At 47.6% G+C, this 20,177-nt stretch overlaps 1 protein-coding gene across 2 annotated transcripts in view; it reads right to left on the bottom strand.

The window, feature by feature from the left end:
* Nucleotides 1–20,177, bottom strand: part of MBD6 (methyl-CpG binding domain protein 6) — a 34,473-nt gene that overhangs the window by 11,407 nt on the left and 2,889 nt on the right. The window contains exons 2-9 of one of the 2 annotated variants that reach the window (XM_066614187.1): nt 17,966–18,115; nt 16,664–16,800; nt 16,469–16,571; nt 10,865–11,030; nt 7,337–8,590; nt 3,327–3,871; nt 2,742–2,895; nt 900–1,081 (exon numbers count right to left, since the gene is read on the bottom strand). In XM_066614187.1, coding sequence (XP_066470284.1) covers nt 900–1,081; nt 2,742–2,895; nt 3,327–3,871; nt 7,337–8,590; nt 10,865–11,030; nt 16,469–16,571; nt 16,664–16,776 — 2,517 coding nt within the window. In that variant the 5' untranslated portion in view covers nt 16,777–16,800; nt 17,966–18,115. The remainder of the gene's footprint in view (nt 1–899; nt 1,082–2,741; nt 2,896–3,326; nt 3,872–7,336; nt 8,591–10,864; nt 11,031–16,468; nt 16,572–16,663; nt 16,801–17,965; nt 18,116–20,177) is intronic. The other variant, XM_066614188.1, reaches the window with a different exon arrangement.

The following is a 20,177-nucleotide window of genomic DNA, read 5'->3' as shown; positions in this document are numbered from 1 at the left end:
TCACTGGGTGACCTTACACCACTCATTCCCTGTCAAAGAGCCGTGTTCAGAATACAGGGCAAGGGCAACACATATGCTGCCCTGAACTCCCAGGAGGAAGAATGGGATTAAAATGTAGTCACTAATGAAAGAATAATCCTATCCTCACTTCCCCTATCCTGAAATATCCCAAACACTGCAAAATAGACTTAAATAAAATAAATGTCTACACAACAACAACAACAACAACAACAACAACAACAACAATAATAATAATAAAAACTTTATTTTTATCCCGCCCTTCTCCCAAAAAGGGACCCAGGGCGGCTAACAACATATAAAACAAATTAAAACATAATTTCACAGATAAAAACATATTAAAAAAACACATTAGCAGAACCCATAAAAACATTAGTCAGAAGAGTCAGAATAAAAGAGCATAAAACAGCAGTTCTTAGAGGAATCGGGCCTGTAAAAAAGCAACTAAAAGATATATAAAAGATGTTAAAAAGGCCAGAACGTCAGAAGGCTTGGTTAAACAACAAGGTCTTCAGGCCTCGCCGAAAGGACTCAAGAGAGGGAGCCATTCTCAAGTCAAGGGGAAGGGAGTTCCACAACGTTGGTGCCACTACTGAGAAGGCCCTATTTCTTGCCGCCGCCCCACGTACCTCCTTAGGCGGTGGCACTTGTAAAAAGGCCTTCTCTGATGACCTGAGAGGACGAGCCAGATTGTACGGGAGTAGGCGATCTCTAAGATAACCTGGCCCTGATACAATGTATTCATGTATATGTGGTAGTAAAATAGGTAAATTTACTCCAAAAACTGAATATGGTGTGCTTTCTTTAAAAAAAAACAACTCTCACACCAAAAGATTGCTTACCACCATGCCCCTTCAAGCCTTACGCAAATCTCCACTTACTTGCAAGCTCTGGAGGAGGCAAGCCAGAGGGTTGGAGCCTGTTAGTAGGGGCAGCTGCCCTTGGAAAAGCTGAAGCCCCAGAGGTCCTTGCAGATTGGGCGGCAGAAGAGGCTGCTGGGCCTGAAGCAGGGGGTTTCCAATCAACGAGGGGCCTGGGGCTGGGTTCAATGCTGACAGGTCACCTGGGCAGGGGAGAACGAGGAAATGAGCCCTCCTGCGGACACCCAACATCCCCATTTGTGTTCCAAGACGCCAGTAAGAGGGAGGTGTACAATGCTGGCCCTTTAGTTCAACCTCAAGAAGGTCAGAATCTTGAGTAGCCAGCGACTCAAAATACAATAGCAAAAATTAAGATTTTTAAATTGAAAAAGGAGAGAGCAAGGAACCCAGCACCAACAGCATTTTTTAAACAGGAATCAGCCCTCAGGATTTTCTAAAATTCATGTAACTTTTCCAAAGGACACCTACTCAAATTAAGGACAGTCATATTAGAATAAGAATCTTGTCATATAAGGGTAGCAAGTGCTCCTTCAGAGTCACAAACCTCAGCCAACCCTGCCCCTCCTGTCTCTCACCCCTCTGATAAGCACACAAGATTGGGGAGAAGGGTCTTGACTTTCCCTTTACACTGTGCTTCAGAAATACTCATGATGCCTTCAAAACACAGTAGGAAGTCAGAGAGGAGGCCCTGCTTGCCTGCCCTCCCCTTTACCATGCCTGAGAGAGGGACAGGAGCTTGTCTCCAACTTTAGGCTGCACTTTGGAGGTTCTGAGCACATCCCGGGTGCTGCATGAAGTCAGAGATGAGGGGAGGGATGACAGCCAAAGTGGCTACCATAGTGACCAAATCTTTGGTCACTCACACACTACTGAGGTACACAAACTGAAGTTAGGTACTGAAGTACACAAACTAATTTTGCAACTCTAAGCCTTAATAAATCCTGTCATTAAGTTGGATATCAATGCAGATATTTCAAGAATGGGATTGTGAAAGGAACACCCTTCCCTACTCCTACTTATAAGATCAACATGGTTTACAACATCAGCCTTATACTGGCTTACCAACTAACAAATATACTGTGGCATAATATTTCATCAGATGCAGAAAGGGGTCTCCTGGGTAAGTGGCTTGCATATATCTATTATACATGCACACACAGATACAGAGAGGCGGGAAGGCTCACAAGTGAGGCCAAAAGACAAAGGAAATGCGAGTGAAGGGAGTCAGTACGTCCCCTGATCATAAACATGATATTGTCTTTTTTTGGAACACACGCAGCCTCACACAATTTTCTCATATTCATTTTTAGCTGTTTGATTTCCTTCTTCTCTGGGTTCTGATCAGCTGGACGTCACCTTTATTTAGGTTGATAAATTTACTGTGCAGAGCACAAATGAATCCACAATGCCAGTGGAGTGGAGTGGGCGCTGGCAATGGGGCTATAGAGCACCTGCTCTATGTGCAAAAGGACCCAAGGTTCAGTCCCCAAGTACGTTTGGCAGTATGAAACCCTGGAGAGCTGCTGCCAACCCACAGTGCTGAATTAGGTGGCCCAATGGGCTGGACTCAACAGACAGCAGAGTCATGCATTCACACCTAGTCAACCCACTCTTAGCCAGGGTCCCCAGTGAGAGATCACCAGAGCACGAGAGATGGTCTCCCTCTGAAGTGTTCATATCACAACTTTCCAAAGTATCCACTCCCAGGGCTGTTCAGTCCAAGTTCCCTAATATCCAATATTCTCTTGGTAATAAGAAGCAACTTGCAATAAGCGCCCTGGTTGTGCCTTCACCTCCCTGCCTCCCAGCAGCTGCCCCTCTAGAAGAAGGGCTTTAACTCACCCAGAAGCGTGGTGCTCAGCAATGGATTTACAAGTTGGGGCATCAGAGGGTTCAGCCTCCCTGAGGAGCTGGGGGTGCCTGGGGTGGTGCTCTCAGTAGTCGTCGGTGTCGTACTAGTGGAGGTAGGTGCCACAGGAGTGCTGGCCAGGCCAGTCTGAGGCGGAAACATAGAAGGCAGGTGAGGGAAGGGCAGAGGCAACGCAGACAAACCAAATGGCTGGCCCAAGGAGAGCAACTGAAATGAATCCCTGTGGTCCACCACCCTAACCCTGCATCCCAGCCAGGACCTCTGTCCTTTAAAAGCAGATGCTGCTTCTCCAAGCAGTAAAATATGGCCGACTTGAGTCATCTGTTTGAACTGCCACATATTTGCCACCGGTCCCCAACATTCCTCTACAGCATGACCAAGAAAGAAACCCCAGAATATGTTCCTTTAATAACTATGAAACTAAATAACTCCGCCCCCCTTACAGCTTTTTGCCCTGCCCCACGTCTCAGGAGATGCAGTACCTGTGCAACTCTCAGCTCCCTCTCTGCTTTAAAAGGAATAGAAGTTCTGGGTCAAAATGCCTATGAGCTTCTTACCTGTGTAGGGCCTGGCCCAGGGTCGGAAGGGCCCAGGCTGGTTGCCAACAGTGCTGAGTTTAAAGCTAGGAGAGCTGGAGGGGTGGAAAGTGCTGGGAAGAGCAGGGGCTGCAGACTTTCGGGGAGGCCGGTGAATGGCTCCAGCAGGGGCTCAGTTGTCGCTGCTTCCCTCTCTCCCTCACATGTTCCCTCTGGTAGGGCCAGCAGAGATGCTAGGAGTCCACTTGGTTGTTGCAGCAAGTCCAAGCTGGGTAGCACCAGAGGCAGCAAATGTTGCCCCTCTGGCTCCCCCTGCAGATTCAGAGGGGGCAGCGGTGTCTCTGGGCCCAGGGCCAGCGAGAAGGGGAAGGAGCCCAGTGGGAGAAGCCCAGGAGGTAAAGTATTCCCAAACTGCAGCGCCTGTTCCTGCGCCAGGAAGGGGAAAGGATCGGTGCCGGAGGGCAGCGGGCATCCCAGGCCCCCACCTTCCATTGCACTGGTGGTGGCAGCTACAGGGCTGGGTGCTGGAGGGGCTTTGGGAGTCATCGGTGGAGCAGAAGTGGCACCTGGAAGGAAAAGAGGACACAGATAAGGGACCAAAAAAGGGCACTGCATATGCCTCCGCAGCACTGAGTTTCCCAGAATGCACTGTTCCCACTCTTGCTCTTTACCAGAAAGTCTTGAGCCTAGTCCATGACATAGGCAGCCTGATGAGGCACTTTTTCAAGTGGGTGTTCCTCTTTTATTTAGCAGGGAGAGAGTAACTGGCCCTCCTCACCCCAGCAGTGCCTTTTCTAGTGGCTGTCTGCTGGTATTTGCATATTTTAGATTGTGAGCCCTATTGGGACAGGGAGCCATTAGTTATTTGATTTTTCTCTGTAAATTGCTTTGTGAACTTTTTGTTGAAAAGCGGTATATAAACACTGTTAATCATCATCATCATCATCTCATCCACGTACATGTGGAAGCAATTCCCACTAAGTTCAGTAGGATTTACCCTGTCTTAAGCTTGCACAGAAGCACAGCCTTAAGCATGTGAGTGGCATCACCACCTATTTTTGGGTGCAGGTCTACTGTCACTTTACAGTTTCCCTGCCAAACTCAACAGTCTTCCCCCCCCCCCCACAAGATGTGGTGATGCTGCGCTGTTCAATTTACGTGGTCTTGCAACAGAAAAAGGTAAAAATCCTACTGGTGAGGCATCAGGTACTGATGCCAGTGCTAGCCAATAAAGTCCTCTGCAATACTGCTGAGCAGCTAATTCAGTCACCCAGCACTAGCTGGCTATGGTTGCCATCTTTTGAATTGGATCCTGTAACTGTGCTTTTAACATAGTTGGTGCTGGGTAAACATTTACAATGTGATCAATCTTGTGCTAACATGGGCTTTGCCTGCTTTTTAGAGCAAGTGTGATGCAGTGGATGCAGCGTTGAAGACCCAGGTTCAATTCCCTGCTCAGCCCTGAAGCTGCCAGGGATGTGCTGGAGTCAGCGCTGAGTTGTGAGTTGTGACCCCCTTTACTTAATTTGCTCGCGAGTCTTAAAGGGCAGCTGTTGTCCTGAGCCCTTTTGGAGTCATTTTGACTACAGTCAGAGTCTTTTCGAGAAGCGAGTCAAGCTACGGGCTAGGCATGGCTCCTCAGAAAAAACAGAGGTGCTGGAGGGTTAGTGGGTGCATCGGAGTTCTCATTTAACGCTGCCCTGATGTTCCCATCCCATCTGCAGTCAAGGATGTGTTGAAGTTCTTCACCTCAGCCACCACTTTCATTTCAGTTATGTAAACAAAAGCTCTGCTGTTGTTCGAGTGAGCGCAGCAGTGCAGAAAGCGATCAGTTCCTTACGAACCCCGGTGACCCCCCCTACCCTGGTTCACATCATGACGCCCAATTCCGACTTCAAAAGTAGTGCCAAGCAGGACTCCATGGGTGGACCGATAGAGAGGTGTCCAAAATCGGCAAGGTGGGAGGAGGACAGAAGTGGCAGGTGGGAGGGAAGGTTGCCAGTAGCAGCCAGAAAGCTTACAGTCCAATGCAGCTCGATTCAGAAGGCCCACTGCAGTCAAAGGGGCTTCTCCCCCCTTTTCTATCACAAGGAAATGCTTCCACCTTAGTTTGCCTGCCTCCTTAGCCCCCTCCCTGGGCTAGCCAGGTATTTTTCCCTATCGCAAGAACCCTGTCCCCCATCAATTGGGCTCATCCTTCTCTCCCTCATCCAGAGAAAAAAGTCAGACCATCCATTAGGCCACTCAATCATCCGTTCCTTCCAAGATGGACAAGAGGGCCTGCTCTCCCTGTGTTCTGGCTGCCCCTACCTTCTTCTGGTTCCTCCCCTCAGCTTTGTGCAGTCTCCTTCATCCCAGTGGTCCCTGCCTCCTACAGCCAACCCACCAAATCTGCATCTCGCTCTGGTTTGGACGCTGGCTTCCAGATTACGCACAAGTTCTTTCAGGGCAACATGGAAGCGGTGAAAAAATAGCAAGCATGCACACTCACGAAGCCAAGACGTGGACCCAAAATGACGAGTCTTCGCGACTCAAGTCTATATGAGCCATGACTCTTTACAGGTCAGAGCCCTGAGTCAGTGACACTTGTAACTCAAGTTCCCACAAGTCATGGAAAATGTGTTCTTGCAACTCGAGTCGAGTCTTCAGGACTTAAATGCCCATCCGTGGAAGCTGACTAGCTAATCAACATCTCTCAGCCTAACTTACATTGAGGGGAGGGGGAAAGAGGACTAGCTATGCTACCCAAACTCCTTAGATGGAGGCCATCTCGCCTCTGCAGTACCTTCTCCTGCACCACCACCACCCCATGGGAGCTTGGAGAAGTTGTGAGTTGCTCTGAGAGGCCAACCACTTTTTTGGCTCCCCCCCCCCCCCAAAAAAAGGTGGTCAGCTGTTCAAAGTGGCCTGGAACCACTCTGAGTGCCTATGAAGAGGGGGCAGGAAAAGGTACCTTGACACCCCTCAAGGTGTGGTACCTGGGGCCCAGTACCTCCTGCCCTCCTTAGCTATGCCACTGAATATACATTAAAACAAAGCCACCACCCCAGTTGCAACATAGGTCAGTCTTATTATCCTCACCTGTAAGGTGAAAAGGTTTTGCAAAACTGAGGTGAGCCACCAAGGAGGAGCATGTTGCTTCCTGACCTCTGCAATAACCCCAAACACCACGCCCAGCTTTCCAGGCATCAGTGGCAACTGGCCACCTGGAATTTTTGCTCCCCACTCATATTTCAATTGTGGGGGCTGAGATATGCCATGTATCTCCCAAGTCACATCTCGTGAGGGAAGTTGTTTTTATTTTAATACACCTGCAAATTGATTGGAGGAGGAAGGGCAAAAGCAGCATCAGTGGGTGGAAGGAAGGAAGCTTTTTCCCTTCAGGTCATTTCCCCAATTAAAGTGTCCTTAGCCACTTTTCACTCAACAGGAGAAAAGACATATGGATCTGCTATGTTTTCCCTTACACGTGGAAAAGCAGCCTTGCAGGAGAAGTGATTTTGATTGGGAAAACAGATTATTGGAAAAGTGTTATACACCCTTTCCCCCCATAAATCTGGAGCCTTCTTTGGATAAGTAAAAAATCAAGGCCACCTAGTTTGCCCAACTGCCTGGTACATTCATGGCTGAAGTAAAGTCTGAACCAACAACTTCGTAGCTCACTGGCCAAACAGTTAGGCTGTAATTTAGTTTATGTCCTTTTACCTGGGAATAAAACTTGTTTCAAAGTAAACTTGCTCAGGTCTGGGCTACATATCACTATTCTAGACCAGATGCTAAGCTGGGAAGGCTGCGGCCTACTCACACATGCCCAAAGTGAATAAAGCAAGACAACTTTAAGGAGTTGTATGAGGCCTTGGGTGGCCTCAACCAAACATGTAAGAAGGCACAGAACCTGTGACACACTGCCTCATTTCTCACACAGGAGAATGCCTCACCTGCAGTGGGCAACTCCCACTCTACTGCTTCCAGTCCTACCAATAGGGGCTTACTGCTATGAAAGGTTCCACCACACATACGCACACACATACCTGGGGGGCCATGGGGTCCAAGAGGAGAGACCGGAGGTTTTGGCTGTGGGGGGCTCCCTGAGATCTGTTCGGAAGACGCTGAGGCCAGCTGCCCAAAGAGACTGAGGAGCTGGCTATTGAAGTCCTGGAAAGAGGGCAAAGAGTTGGAGCTATCACCAGCAGGGGTTGGGGGCAGTGGGGGGAGCCCAGGTGTCGGCGAGCTTGCTGGAGGTCCAAGCAGACTGAGCAGGGATGACAACGGCTGTACCGGAGCTGCTGAGCTTGGGGGTCCATTCTTGGCCTCTCCTACTGGTGGCTGGTCCCGAGGTCGGGCGTGTCGGGTTGGCATCTCCTCAGAATAGGGGACCCCAGCCTGGCCCGAGTGGGAGTCCTTGAGCAGGCGCAGGACAGTGGGTGAGCGGCGCTGGCGTCGAGGCTGCCGCCCACCTACTACAGAAAGCAGCAAGCGGCTGGGTAAAGTGCTGGCAGCCAGCTCATCTGAACGTCCCCTGCTGGCCAGCTGGGCCTTGGCGGCTGCGCTCAACAAACTACTGGCTGGAAAAGAGCCTGGGCCCTGTGGATGAAGGAGCAGCAAGCCAGGCGGTCCTTTGCCTTCTGGAGCAACTCCTAAGGGCACTGAGGGCAAGTTATTGCTGCTTTGGTTGGTTAAGGCATTGGCCAGGGGTGCTGCATCGAAACCGGAGGCTTTGGAGATTGGGCGGTGTCCAGAGAGGCCGTGATCTGAGGAAGCTGAGGAGTGCCGGGAGCGCTGTGGGGAAGGCTCAGCACTGCCTGCTGGCGATGAGACCGAGGATAAAGTGGTGGTGGCGGGTGAACCTGTAGTGCTAGTCTGCGACCCCAGGGGAGCAGGGCGGCTGCTCCAAGGGCCACTCTCCTGACCTGATGCCACCTCCTCTGGTGGGGGAAAGAGAAGTCCACTCGAAGGATAGGGCCGTGGTGGTGCATCCGGGATGGCCTTGCTGGGCAGAAAGGAGCACCCAGCAGCATTCAGTTCAGCCGGGAAGGCTGGCCGGGTGTTGCCATTGGTAGTGGCGGGCAGCCGGCCTGGGAAGACGTCCCCAAAGAGAGCGTTGTGGTGGTGTGGGAAGGAGGAGCTCTGGCCTGACCAAGTGTTGCTACAGCGATCAGAGGGGCACTGTAGATAGGGCTCTGGGCCTTTGGCCAAAGTAGCCGGTGCTTTACTAGAAAGAGTCTGCTGCGGGCGACTGCTGGGTCCTGGCGTGGGTGGGTGAGATGGCTGGGTCAGCCCAGTTCCTGAAACAGATGGATATGAAGACAATCATCCCCAAAGAGCAAGGACAAATGTACACCTCTGAAGAAAGTAGCAAGACTCAGAAAATGGGGGGGGGGGATAGAGAAGATAAACGCCAGTACTTAAGATTACTTAAGACCAAGTTGATTTCTGATGTTTTAGACATACAAGCTCAAGGGAAGTTGTCAAACAGTTAAATGGGAGCTGCTCTAACTTCAGAGAGTCGAAACACTATTTTTCTCAGTCAAAAGTCATCCTGCTAACCAAAACATGACTCTGATAGCACGTGAGAGTCAGGATCACACACCCCCGTGACATGAGTCACTGATTATGCAGATATCTCCTGCATGTGCCTCCTGTTTGGAAGTGAGGGAACACCAGGACTCTTACAACAGGTAGCCTCTCTGGAGTTTAGATAATCTGCTGTGCCTCTGCATTGGGAGGAAACAGATTGATCCAATCACACTTAATAGGACTCAGCAGAACTGCCTGTTCTCATGGAGCTAACCAGAAATGGACAGCCTCCTCTGTGGGTGGAAACTCTGGGCTCACGGGAGCTTGCATCTGATCTGTTTCTCATGGCACAGCAGCACAGCTTTGCAGCACACGGTTTGCGAATCACTGGAGTTAGCTGTGACAATGGTACTCTGCTCAGGTTTCCTATTGCAATGAAGCTATTCTGCAGTGCACGGCTTTCGCCTTTTGCACCCTTTTGTTACGTGCTATAACCCTCTCGGTTTACAGTCTAGAAGAAGTCAGAAACGCCAGGGAAGGCACCATATTCCCAACTCCTTATCGGCAAGCACTGCTTTTTTCACACCTCTGTGACAATCTCAAGGAGCCTATCTCAACTCAAAGAAAGGCAGAGGAACTATATAACCAACATGCATTCTGACAGTCAAATATATGTTGCTAACAATTCCTGATTTATTTATTTTTGCTATTCTCTTTGCAAAAAAAACCTTTTCTTAAGCGAATGAGGAGAGGCAAGGGATGGAAGGAAAGAGCATTCCATGTCCTTGAGATTTCCAAGAACTCAAGAACTATGGAAGAATCAAGACTGGAAGTGACAAAAATAGGAGTGCAATGACAACAGAGGGTCCAGACAGACTGCAACTGACTGATGAAGCACTGACCAGTTTCTGGTTTTTCCCCTGAAGCTGGGATTCCTGCAAAGAAGGTTGGATGAAGTGGCGCTTGCAGCCCAATCCTAACCAACTTTCTGGTGCCAAGACAGCTGCAATGCATCATTGACGTAAGTTTGTTCCCTTACCTTGAAGAGGCCTCCGTGACTCTCCACCCCCCCACCCCCCCACCGCAGAATGCAGGGTGCACCCCACTGGCATGGTTGCATCGGCGCTGGAAAGTTGGATAGGATTGGGCTGTTGGTCTAATCCAGCAAGACACTTCTTATGGGATTGAGGCTGCAATCCTAACCACACTTTCCTGAGAGTAAACCGCATTGAACAAAATAGGACTTACTTCTGAGTAGACCCAGTTAGGCTTGTGCCCTAAATAAGACAACATATTCAGGATCACTGACTAATCACTGAACATTGACTAGTTATGCCTTTACTGTTGGGAGGCTCTACTCTTGATGGTTAAATGTAAAACACGCTAGTTGACCACAGGTTTGGAGCTGAACGAAACAGGAAAGAAAAAAGAAAAGTTGTAAGTACCCACACAAGGGGGAAATCTGTTCAGCCTGAGATATAGCTGAGAAAAACACTGCAGTTATGGCACATTCCCCTCTTAGTTGTGGGGGGAATCACAACACTGGCTTGCTAAGCTAATAATAATAATATAATAATACAGGTATTTATATACCGCCTTTCTTGGTTGTTAGATTTCTCCTCAGACTTTAATTCAAGGCGGTTTACATAGGCAGGCAATACTAAATCCCAATAGGGATTTTTACAATTGAAGAAGGTTCTGTCTTTCAAGAACCACAACATTTCAGGTGGATCTTTTTGATCTGGTATCACATTCTGGCCTCCATTTTCCTCCCACACAGGCTGACAGCGGCCAAAGAGCAGGTGGAATAACTTGGCTAGGCTTGTCAGCTGCTTCAAGGTCTTCCTGTTCACGGTGCCGGTGGCCTCAAACTGGCGACCTTCGGATGTTATCTTCAGGCAAACAGAGGCTCTACCCTCTAGACCAGACCTCCTGCCCAGTAAGCTCCAGTACCTAGCACTAGGCCAAGAACACAGTGCCACAGAAAAGAATGGGGAGAGGTTTTGGGGAGGGAACAGAACATGGTCTCATAGAACAGTCACCTGGCCCCAGATGTGGCAGGCCCAGCGGTCCGTGGCTCTCCATGCTGCGGTAGAGCGTGGCCATGGCCACAATTTTCCGCCGATGGTTGCACAGCTTGGTCATGTCCTCGTCGCCCTTGGTGCCTTCGCTCCCACTCACCATTGCTGCTGGGTCAAAGTTGAAAACCTAGCCATAACACAGAAAAGTTTAAAATAATTTTTTTAAGTATCTGACGCTGGAGGGTTCATTTCCCCAGTCCAGGGGAGCCAGGTGCATTAAGGAGACTGGAGCCATTTCTTGCCCTGATCAGGAGCAAATCAGAGGTGAAGGGCAATTTCTCCCCCTCCCCCCCCCCCACAACACAAACATATACAATGACACTTCTAATGAGTCTCTCTAGCTTCACTAACTGGCTTTGGCTTGCCAGGGTTCTAGTTGCAGGTGTATTTTCAGTCCCACCTGGAGACGGCAGGAATGGAATCTGGTACCTTTTGAGTGCAAAACAAGTGCTATACCACTGAGCAACAACCCTTCCAAGCCAATTTGCTGAGGTTGCATCTGCACCAATCCTTTGAGCCTTTTCTTGTCTACAGTGTGCTGGCTCCAAGCCATTTGGGACTTTTTATTATTTATTTCTTACACTTCTATCCCACCCTTCCTCCCAGAGTTCGAGACGGAATACATGGTTTCACCCAGTTACCATGCTTGTGTTGGATGTTTGGTGAAGTCAAGAATATTTACAGCTTTGGTTATCATTTCCCTACCTCCTCTGCCGTACAGCAACTAGCTCTTTGCAATTGTGGAGGGGAAAAAGCCATTGCTGAGAGAAGTCTCTCTGTGCAAACCAGACCCTCCAATGAAAATACGGAAACAGCCTGGTCAGCATGTAAATCCCTGTTGAAAGCTCTTCCTTTGAATCAGCTTCTGTCTGTCTATGCCAGTAGCTTTCAATCTGTAGTCCAGGGAAACCTGAACTTCCTCATTTGTTTATTCTGTTGATTATGTTTCTACCCTATCCTTCCTCCAAAAAGGTAGCATACATTATTCTCTAACTCAACCTATTTTATCCACACAACAACCCTGTGAGATAGGTTGAGTTGAGAGAGAATGACTGGTCAACCCAAGGTCACACAGCTTCAAAGATGAACGGGGGATTTGAACCCAGGTCTCTACTAGTCTGACACTCTAACCACTGGGTATCATAGAATTTGTTGTGGCTTCTTCAAAGAGAAGACGGGTGTCAGTGGACAAGTTTTTGTGAAAGGCAGCTTGCCCACTATTACTAATCTTCCCTGCAATGCATACCTAGAAGGAAATATTCGGAACGTTCTAGGTCACTCTTGGTTCTTGCAAGGTGACTCAAGAGGTCCAAAGGCTCAGCCACCACTCTAGGTGAGCACGCAACCTAGAACACTCATCCTTCACCAGAATCCTTTGCAGTAATATGTAAGGATACCTGTCAAGGCAGGCATCCTTGACAGACAGTTGGCATGGAATAATTTCTTGTAGAGGGCTTGAGAACCATTACTCTATGCAGAGTTAGGAGTGTGTTGCTGGCAGAAGAGAGCTCTAGATCAGCATTTCTTAACTAGTGGTACTCACACCACCAGTGGTACTTGAGGTGATATCAGGTGGTACGTGTGGAACCCCCAGACCGCTGCTGCCTGGCAGCGAGACCAGCAATGCAACGTGATAATCAGCAATAGGCTCAGCTTGGCAGGCAGAGTTCCAGCATGCATTCTGCACACTTGAAAAAGCCCTCCAGTTCACTCTAAGACTCTTATCTGTGTTTGTCATGTCGCTTCTGGCCTCCTAATTCAGAAGTAACTGGCAACGACATCATCACCCGTTACTTCCAGTGGTACTTCCAATAGGTGGACCATGAGAAGTGGTACGGTGGGGGACAAACATTGAGAAACGCTGTTCTAGATCAGGGGTCTCCAACCCCTGGCCCGGGGGCCAGATGCAGCCCTTGGAGAGCCTCTATCCGGCCCATGGCCAGTCTCTGATCCCCTAAGAGCCTCTGGCCCAGTTGACCAAACACAACCAGAGTTGTGCTTGTGTGTGTGTGGGGGGGGGGGGGAACGGGGGTCCACTTAATTTATTTCTTGGGCTGTGTTGGTGCTTGGAGAAATCCTGGACATTTGAGCCCATTCATTCATTCATTCTTTTCAGTCATTCATCTAAGTTCCATCTCTAACGTATTTATTTAAATTATATATTTCATTTCTTTTTCCGGCCCTCGACAGCGTTCCAGATATTTGATGTGGCCCTTTGGCTGAAAAGTTGAGACCCCTGTTCTAGATTATCCCTTCTGCCAGCTCTGCTGGTGCAGAATGACAAGCTCTGACTTTTTTAACCAAGCCCCCTGCCTCCAGTTGTTCCTTTCCAAAGTAGCAACTAGGGATTGCTGAGGTGAATAAGTCCTTGTTTGTGCATCAAACATGACACACTTTAAGTTAAATGGCATAATTTTGCAGGACCTGGTCAGGGCAGGGTCTTTTTCAAGCCCTGGAATCACAAAGTTGGAACGAATATTTCATAACATTCTAATCCAGTGATTCCCAAACTGTGAGTCGTGGCTCCCTGGGGAGCCATGGAAACCGCAGAATTCTCACAGACAGCCGCAGAATTCTGTAGGGAGCCGCAGAATACTCATGAAAAACTTGCTGTCCTATACAATGTATAGGACTGTGACCCTAATGGGGAGCCACAGCCAAGAGCCCGGTAGGTCAAGGGATCCACCAGCTGAAAAAGTTTGGAAACCACTGTTCTCTAGATCTCTAGAATTCTAGATCTCTAGATCTAGAGAATCTCTAGAACAGTGGTTCTCACACATTTAGCACTGGGACCCCCTTTTTAGAATGAGAATCTGTCAGGACCCACCGGAAGCGATGTCCTGACTGGAAGGGCAGGCTACAAAATCAATAATACTTTCAGAGTCTATACTTGGGTATAAGACAGCCAGTGTAGGTTAGCCATTGGACTAGGATGATCTATCTCTCCTATTAATTAGGCAATGAGGCATCTCTTAAAGCAGCGATCTCCAAACTTTTCAGCACAAGGACCGCATCGTATATCTGATGGTGGTGCCAAGGGCCCAAAAGATAAATAAATGTAAATAAATAATGAATACCCTAGGGTTGTAATAGATATACAGGGCTGCACACTGGTAGTGGGCACCATTCTGATGGTTCCTGTAGCCTCCAGAGGGTCTGTGCCGGCTTCACAAAGACCCTCAGAAGGCTGTAGGACCTTCGAAGAGGCACCTGCAATCAGTCTGCAGACTGCTAAACTGGCTGGGAGAAGCTTTCACACCCTGTGCCCCCAATGTCAGGCTGAAAGTCTCCCATGGGCCGGAGGGTCCCCTGCGGGCCAGAGGGAGGGTCAATGCAGGCTGTACTTTAGAGACCCCTGTCTTAAAGTGACAGCTCTTTTGTGTTTAGCAAGGAAAGAGGGCAATTGTTTCTATTCATCCTCAGCACAGCACTCCTCTCATACTATTTTGCTATTGTCTCCCTTATATTTCTATTAGACTGGGAGTCCGTTTTGGGATAGGGAATAATCTTCTCTTATTCCTTTTGCTATGTAAACTGCTTCGGGAACTTCTTTGTTGAAAAGCAGCAGAAAATATTCTACAAAAAATAAATCTCTCCGCCTAACCCACTCTGCCAAGCTGATGTGAAGTTAAAAAGTAGGGGGAACCATACAGGCCACCCTGGAGCTCACTGGCAGAAGTACAGGATGAAAATATAATAAGTAAATCTATTCCAGAGTTCTGTGATCACATCTCAAAACTAGAGAAATCAATATAAGGCACAGAATAAAGCACCCTGAGGATCTCCATGAAAAGCAGCTTGAAAATGCATGTACAATGCTTGCTGATATCCTGGTGTGAGTCCCCTATGTGGCCTAGGTTGTGTGTGCTCTTTGCTAAAACAAACAAACAAAAAAAAATCCTACACCAAATCCAAAATTATATGCCAAAGCAATTTAAATTCTGCACCAAGGGAAGTTGTATAAATTCTGTAAAGGTAAGAGAAATTCTGTAACTATTGTGTGTATTACATCACGTTTTTTCTGTGCTATATGCTATTTTGCAAATTTTATTCAGGTTTTGCATGAAAAAGAGGAAGGCAAGGAGCCTATGAGAATGCAATTTTATTAAACCAGCACTCTGGCTTCTGAGATTACACTAGGCATTGCTGATATGTTTTCCAAGCATATCCTCTCAACCGCAAGGACTAGTAACTTGCTTTATAAATCCAAATGTGAGAAAACCAAGACTCCTAGGAACTTTCCCAAGAACTTGAATTTGGCACCCAGCATCACATTCCCCTGGAACTGAAACAGACATATGGCCTTATGCATAGTTCCCTGGCTTCCCTACAACTAGCAGAAGCATAATTACAGTAATTCCTCGAACTTTCATCTGGTTAGGGACCAGAGCATGGATGAAAATCAAAAGTGGATGAATGTCACAGCATAGCCTTATTTATCTTGCAAATTTATTTTGGCTGGTGAAAAACATAAATTAACTATATAACACATGTGAATGCATGCAAAACCCAAATAAACAGAAATAGCAGAAAAATAAAGACAAGAACATGAACGAATGAATGGAATGAATAAATGAAAGTTCGAATAAAATCAGATGAAAGAGGAAACCACGTGGATGAAATTTGTAATGTGGTTATAATTGAAAATGGCTGAAAGAGCAAAGCGATGAAAGTTGAGTGGATGAAATATACACAAATCTGCATAAACTGGTACAGGCTGCAGAACTCAATTTTGACAGCCTAAAATGGTATTTGTGTACCACGCAGTCACTCTCATCCAGCTTTTGCTACACTATAATAGCCCCCTGAACCCTTGCCAGCCCTGCTACTGCTTAATAATCACATAGTACCCTCTGTAATCCAGATCTATCCATTTTATTTTACTGTGGTAGACCATTCCCTCCTCCACTGAAGACACTTAAAACTCAACACTACCATCAATGCCAGGTCCAGGATTTGGGGTGCCTTGGGGAGGCTCACGTAGTAGGGCTCTCTTAAATGAGAAGAAGTGGGCCTAGCAAACCAGTAATGATCGTCACTAGGTTCACCAGGCTATGGAGGAATGTCCAGTTTAGGACCCTTACATGCAACCCCTCAAAGCTTCTTCCCTTATCATTTCCAGCTTCTTTGCCCCCATCCAATTTGTTGGCTTACAACAAGGGAGATCTGGGAGAATTCTATTGGTTGTTGGGGGGGGGGGGGTGTAGGAGAAAGTGCTTATGCAAATTGAAACTTGTGCGGGCACCTTATGTTGCTGCAATTTCTGTAGCAGGTGAAGGGCACTGAGTCTGTCCACAACTGGGCATGTGTCCAACAAAGCCCCACACCAGGTGCCATCCATTAAACCAAGAATTATTTTGTGCTGCCCCTGACGTTCCATGCCAAGAGACAAAGGTAGTGATCTTGGAACAGTGAGCTGTTTGCTTGCTCCACAAATGCCCAAGCACCTCACTCTCTGGAACCAGATGTGGTTACATTTCCCTTTTTCCTCCTTTACTTTCTACACAACTTAGGCAAAGCCGAAGATCCTCTAGCCCAGAGCAGGCTCTTTCCAAGGCCCCATACCTTGTGCACATTGAGGGGACACTCCAGGCCACACTTGCAAGTGCCGTCTGCCAGCAGGTACGCTCGAGTCTGTTCCAATGAAGCCAAGCTTGTGCCACTGGGACTGAGAGCAAGACAAGACGGAGTGTTAGGGTGAGGACAAGGAGATGGGAGAGGGGAAAGTGGCTCCACAACACAGCTGGGGGAAGCGTTTACCTGATATAGCGCACTCCGCCTTCCTCCACCCTGCGCTGCCAGCCCACGGGCACAGGTGCGACTGCTGGGCGCCCACCTCGATCCACACCAGAGCAATCATCGCCGCCATTCATTGTGCTCCCTCAGTGCTTGGGCACCTGAAAGGAGTGATGGTCACCAAGGAGGGTTAACTATATGGACTCAGATATGCTGATACCAGATACAATAATGGACAGGAGGCACCTGGAGCCTAGGGGTATCCATCAGTGATGGGGCAGGGAAGAGCAAAAGCAACCATAGTCACTAGAGCTCAGGCCAATTCTTGGAATGGTACGGCCTAGCTATATAGGTCAAAATGGTGAAGCGTGTCTCCCTGCATTAGGAAGCTGTGGGGGCTATAAACTTCCTCTACTCAGAAAAATAAGGCATGTAACCAACTTCAGCAAGGCTGCCTATGTTCTCCCAGTCGAGCTAGAATGAATGTCAGCCACGCTAAAAAATGTAGCATCTGATGTTGCAGCCATCTCTCTACACCTCCTAACCCCACATGGATAGTCTTGACTGACCAAACAACTCAGTGCTGAGTCTATACTACCAACATTAGGGTGGAAAGGTAAGATCAGAGCTAGGATAGAGGCTTTCATACATGGGCGAAGTTTATTATTAACTGACCTAGGAAGAGGGACATTTAGAGCCAAGGTAGACAATCAGCAGAAGCAGAGTCCATCTGAGACTTTACAACTTCTGATTACAGGCAGAAGACACTCCCAAAACAAAAACAAAATACCAGCATGAAGAAAAGTAGCACATCAGTGGAAAAGATCTAGCCTAGCCCTTCATTGGACAGATTTTTTTTTAAAGCACTAAGAAGCATTACAAAAGATGAGAGTCCCATCTCCCCTCACCCTCTGAAGGGGTATTCCCAGAAAGACTCTACCATGTGATTCTACTCTACAGGTTGATCTACTTTAGGTTGGAAAGAAGGGGACGCTTTCAAGTCAGGGCACAGCAACTAAAGAGAGGAGACAGACTAGGAGTAGTGAGAGGGGAGGAAAAAAAGAAAACAAAGTGGTATAGCAAAGAGGTTAGACTTGAAGCATCAGAAGAATGCGGAAGGCCTAGGACTGCAATAGTAGGGGGACTGAGGTGAGTCAGGGAGACGGTTTCTGCATTCTCCAATCCCCTGCTGTCTGTCTCCCCCACCCCCTCCCCATGCTCCTTGGGAGGGCCCTGACCTACTAAACTCTATCAGGAGGGAGCTGTGAAACGGCAAACAGCTGGCTGATCCTTTAATCCCAGCTCTGCTCTTCTGATGGCTCCTACCTGCTCATGGCTGCAAACCTCGCGGCAGGCGGTGTCAAGGGTGGGCACGCTCCCTTTGGGCACTCATAACGCAGCAGCCTCTCTTCAGGGGTCCAGGCAGTGCCCAGTCTGGTGAGCTCAGGCCCACTCCATGGCCACACTAACCCACACCTGGAACAGAAGGAGGAGACCATGCCATGGCTGTAGCGGACAGAGAGTAAGGCAATTCCCCATAGGCTTCCTGATAGGATCCATCTGGGCCAAAGACTTCTGCTAACGCTAGAACTCTAAAGCTAGCCTCTTTCAATCAGGTACTAGTATATAGGCAGAGGTGGGAGAAAACAGTGATAACAAAATAAAAGCACTAGCACCTCTTTCTGCACTTCTTGTTTTAAAAAAACATCAAAATCTGAAAAAATAAAACCATTTTATTTCAGGTTTTTATTTATTAACTAATTGAGGAGCATGGGCAATGACTGTGGCTGCATCTGCTGACACTATACCACCTATATCATCTACCTAGTACACTTTAAAAGCGATTATAATTTATAATTATAATGTAAATTTTGACTAAGAATCATATACTGAACTTCTAACTTTGGAGAACACCGAAATCTGCAAAAAAAATAAAACCGATTTTGCCCACCTTTATCTATAGGTCAGCAGAACTTCTCATTACCTTGAAATTACAGCACATACTATTTTGAGTTGCAGAAGGAAGTCATGCAAACACCCAGGTTCTTGGCTTATAAAACCAGAAGAGGGTCCGAGGGCACATGATACAGCCACTTTGCTGACATCAAGCAGGTCTAGGTCTGGATGGGAGACTTACTTGGAAATTATGCATCTGTCTCTTTGAATGCCACCACAGAAAAATGTTGGAAAATAACTATTCCAAATCAATAAACTATCTGCACAAGATCACATGCTTGCTAGCCATGTTGGAGAAGAAGTTCCAAGCTCTGGTTTTGTACTCATAGCCACTACAATGAATTAGAAATCATCACTTTACCCCCAAAGCAACCATTGAAAGGTTTGGGGGGGGGGAGAAATCTGCTCTTTTGCTATCCAGGTAATGAGTATAAAAAGTTGGTTTAAGGCATGTTAAGGGGAATCTAAGCCATTTGATGTGGCTTTGAGTTTTTGTGCCTTTGGAGAAATGATGAGTCGGGAGGCAAATATACTGGAAATACTGAAACATGTCTCAGCTCAGTGCAGCACACCCCACCCCGTCTCCATGCTATGCTACACATGCAGCAGAATGATGTGGTAAAATGGACTGTGCCATTTCAAATTGCAGGTGAAGAGTTTGGGTTTGAATGCTCCCCTATATAAACCCCTCATTGCATTAAAAATAGGGCCCAGCTACTCCCTCTTGTACTAAAACCTTCCTACCAGATGTGCTAGCTTTTTATGCATGGGAAGCATTTATACACGTGATCTCCTGTCTACAGTCTGAAGTGGTATAAAACATTCCACCACCTCAGCGCACTGTCAACTAATTCTGCTGCATGTGTAGACCAGACCAAATGCCCAGAGCTGAACTAAAACTCAGGACTCAAGCCACTGGTCTGGAAGACGCCATTCTCCAGCTGCTTGATCTGCAAGAATTGGCAGAAAATTAACAAGTGAACTTTTCTCCATCAATGCAGCATTCCAAAAAGCTTTACCAGTTGATTCACCAGCGCTTAAGTAGTTATTAAAAGGCACAGGGGCCTTTACTTATAAATAAGCAGCAGCCTTAGGTAACTAAAGCACAAAGTTGGTAAAGGGCTCTTCCATTCCACACACCATGCATTCTTTTGGGGGTTGATTTGCACCATACTTCAGAGTTGGCATGAAAGTGCACAGTGGGAGAACTTTCTGTGCAACTGGTGCCAGCATTCAATGCCAGTACTCAAAATAAAAGTTTGAATAACTGAAAGATGACAGCCACCTTGCAAATAAGTTCACGAGGGTTAACAACCTACAAAGAGTCTGGGGCCACTGCTAGCCATCTGTGACATAAAAGAAAGGAAGGACTTATTTTTGAGAAGCTTCTGTGCCTGGTAAGCGAGACATGATTCTTACTCATTCTAGGCAGCCAGGTGAGTGGTTATCTACAAACCTGACATATTAGTTAGGAAATATGTGCCTAACAAGTGAACCTTGGATTGGACAGCAGTGGTGTAGTAGGTCAGGTGCCACTTAGCTGAAGCAGTAAAAACCTGATGGCAAAAGGCAATCAACCACC

This window comes from Tiliqua scincoides, chromosome 2 (genome assembly GCF_035046505.1).
Source record: "Tiliqua scincoides isolate rTilSci1 chromosome 2, rTilSci1.hap2, whole genome shotgun sequence".
NCBI lineage: Eukaryota > Metazoa > Chordata > Lepidosauria > Squamata > Scincidae > Tiliqua > Tiliqua scincoides.
This window is presented reverse-complemented; position numbering and strand designations above follow the sequence as displayed.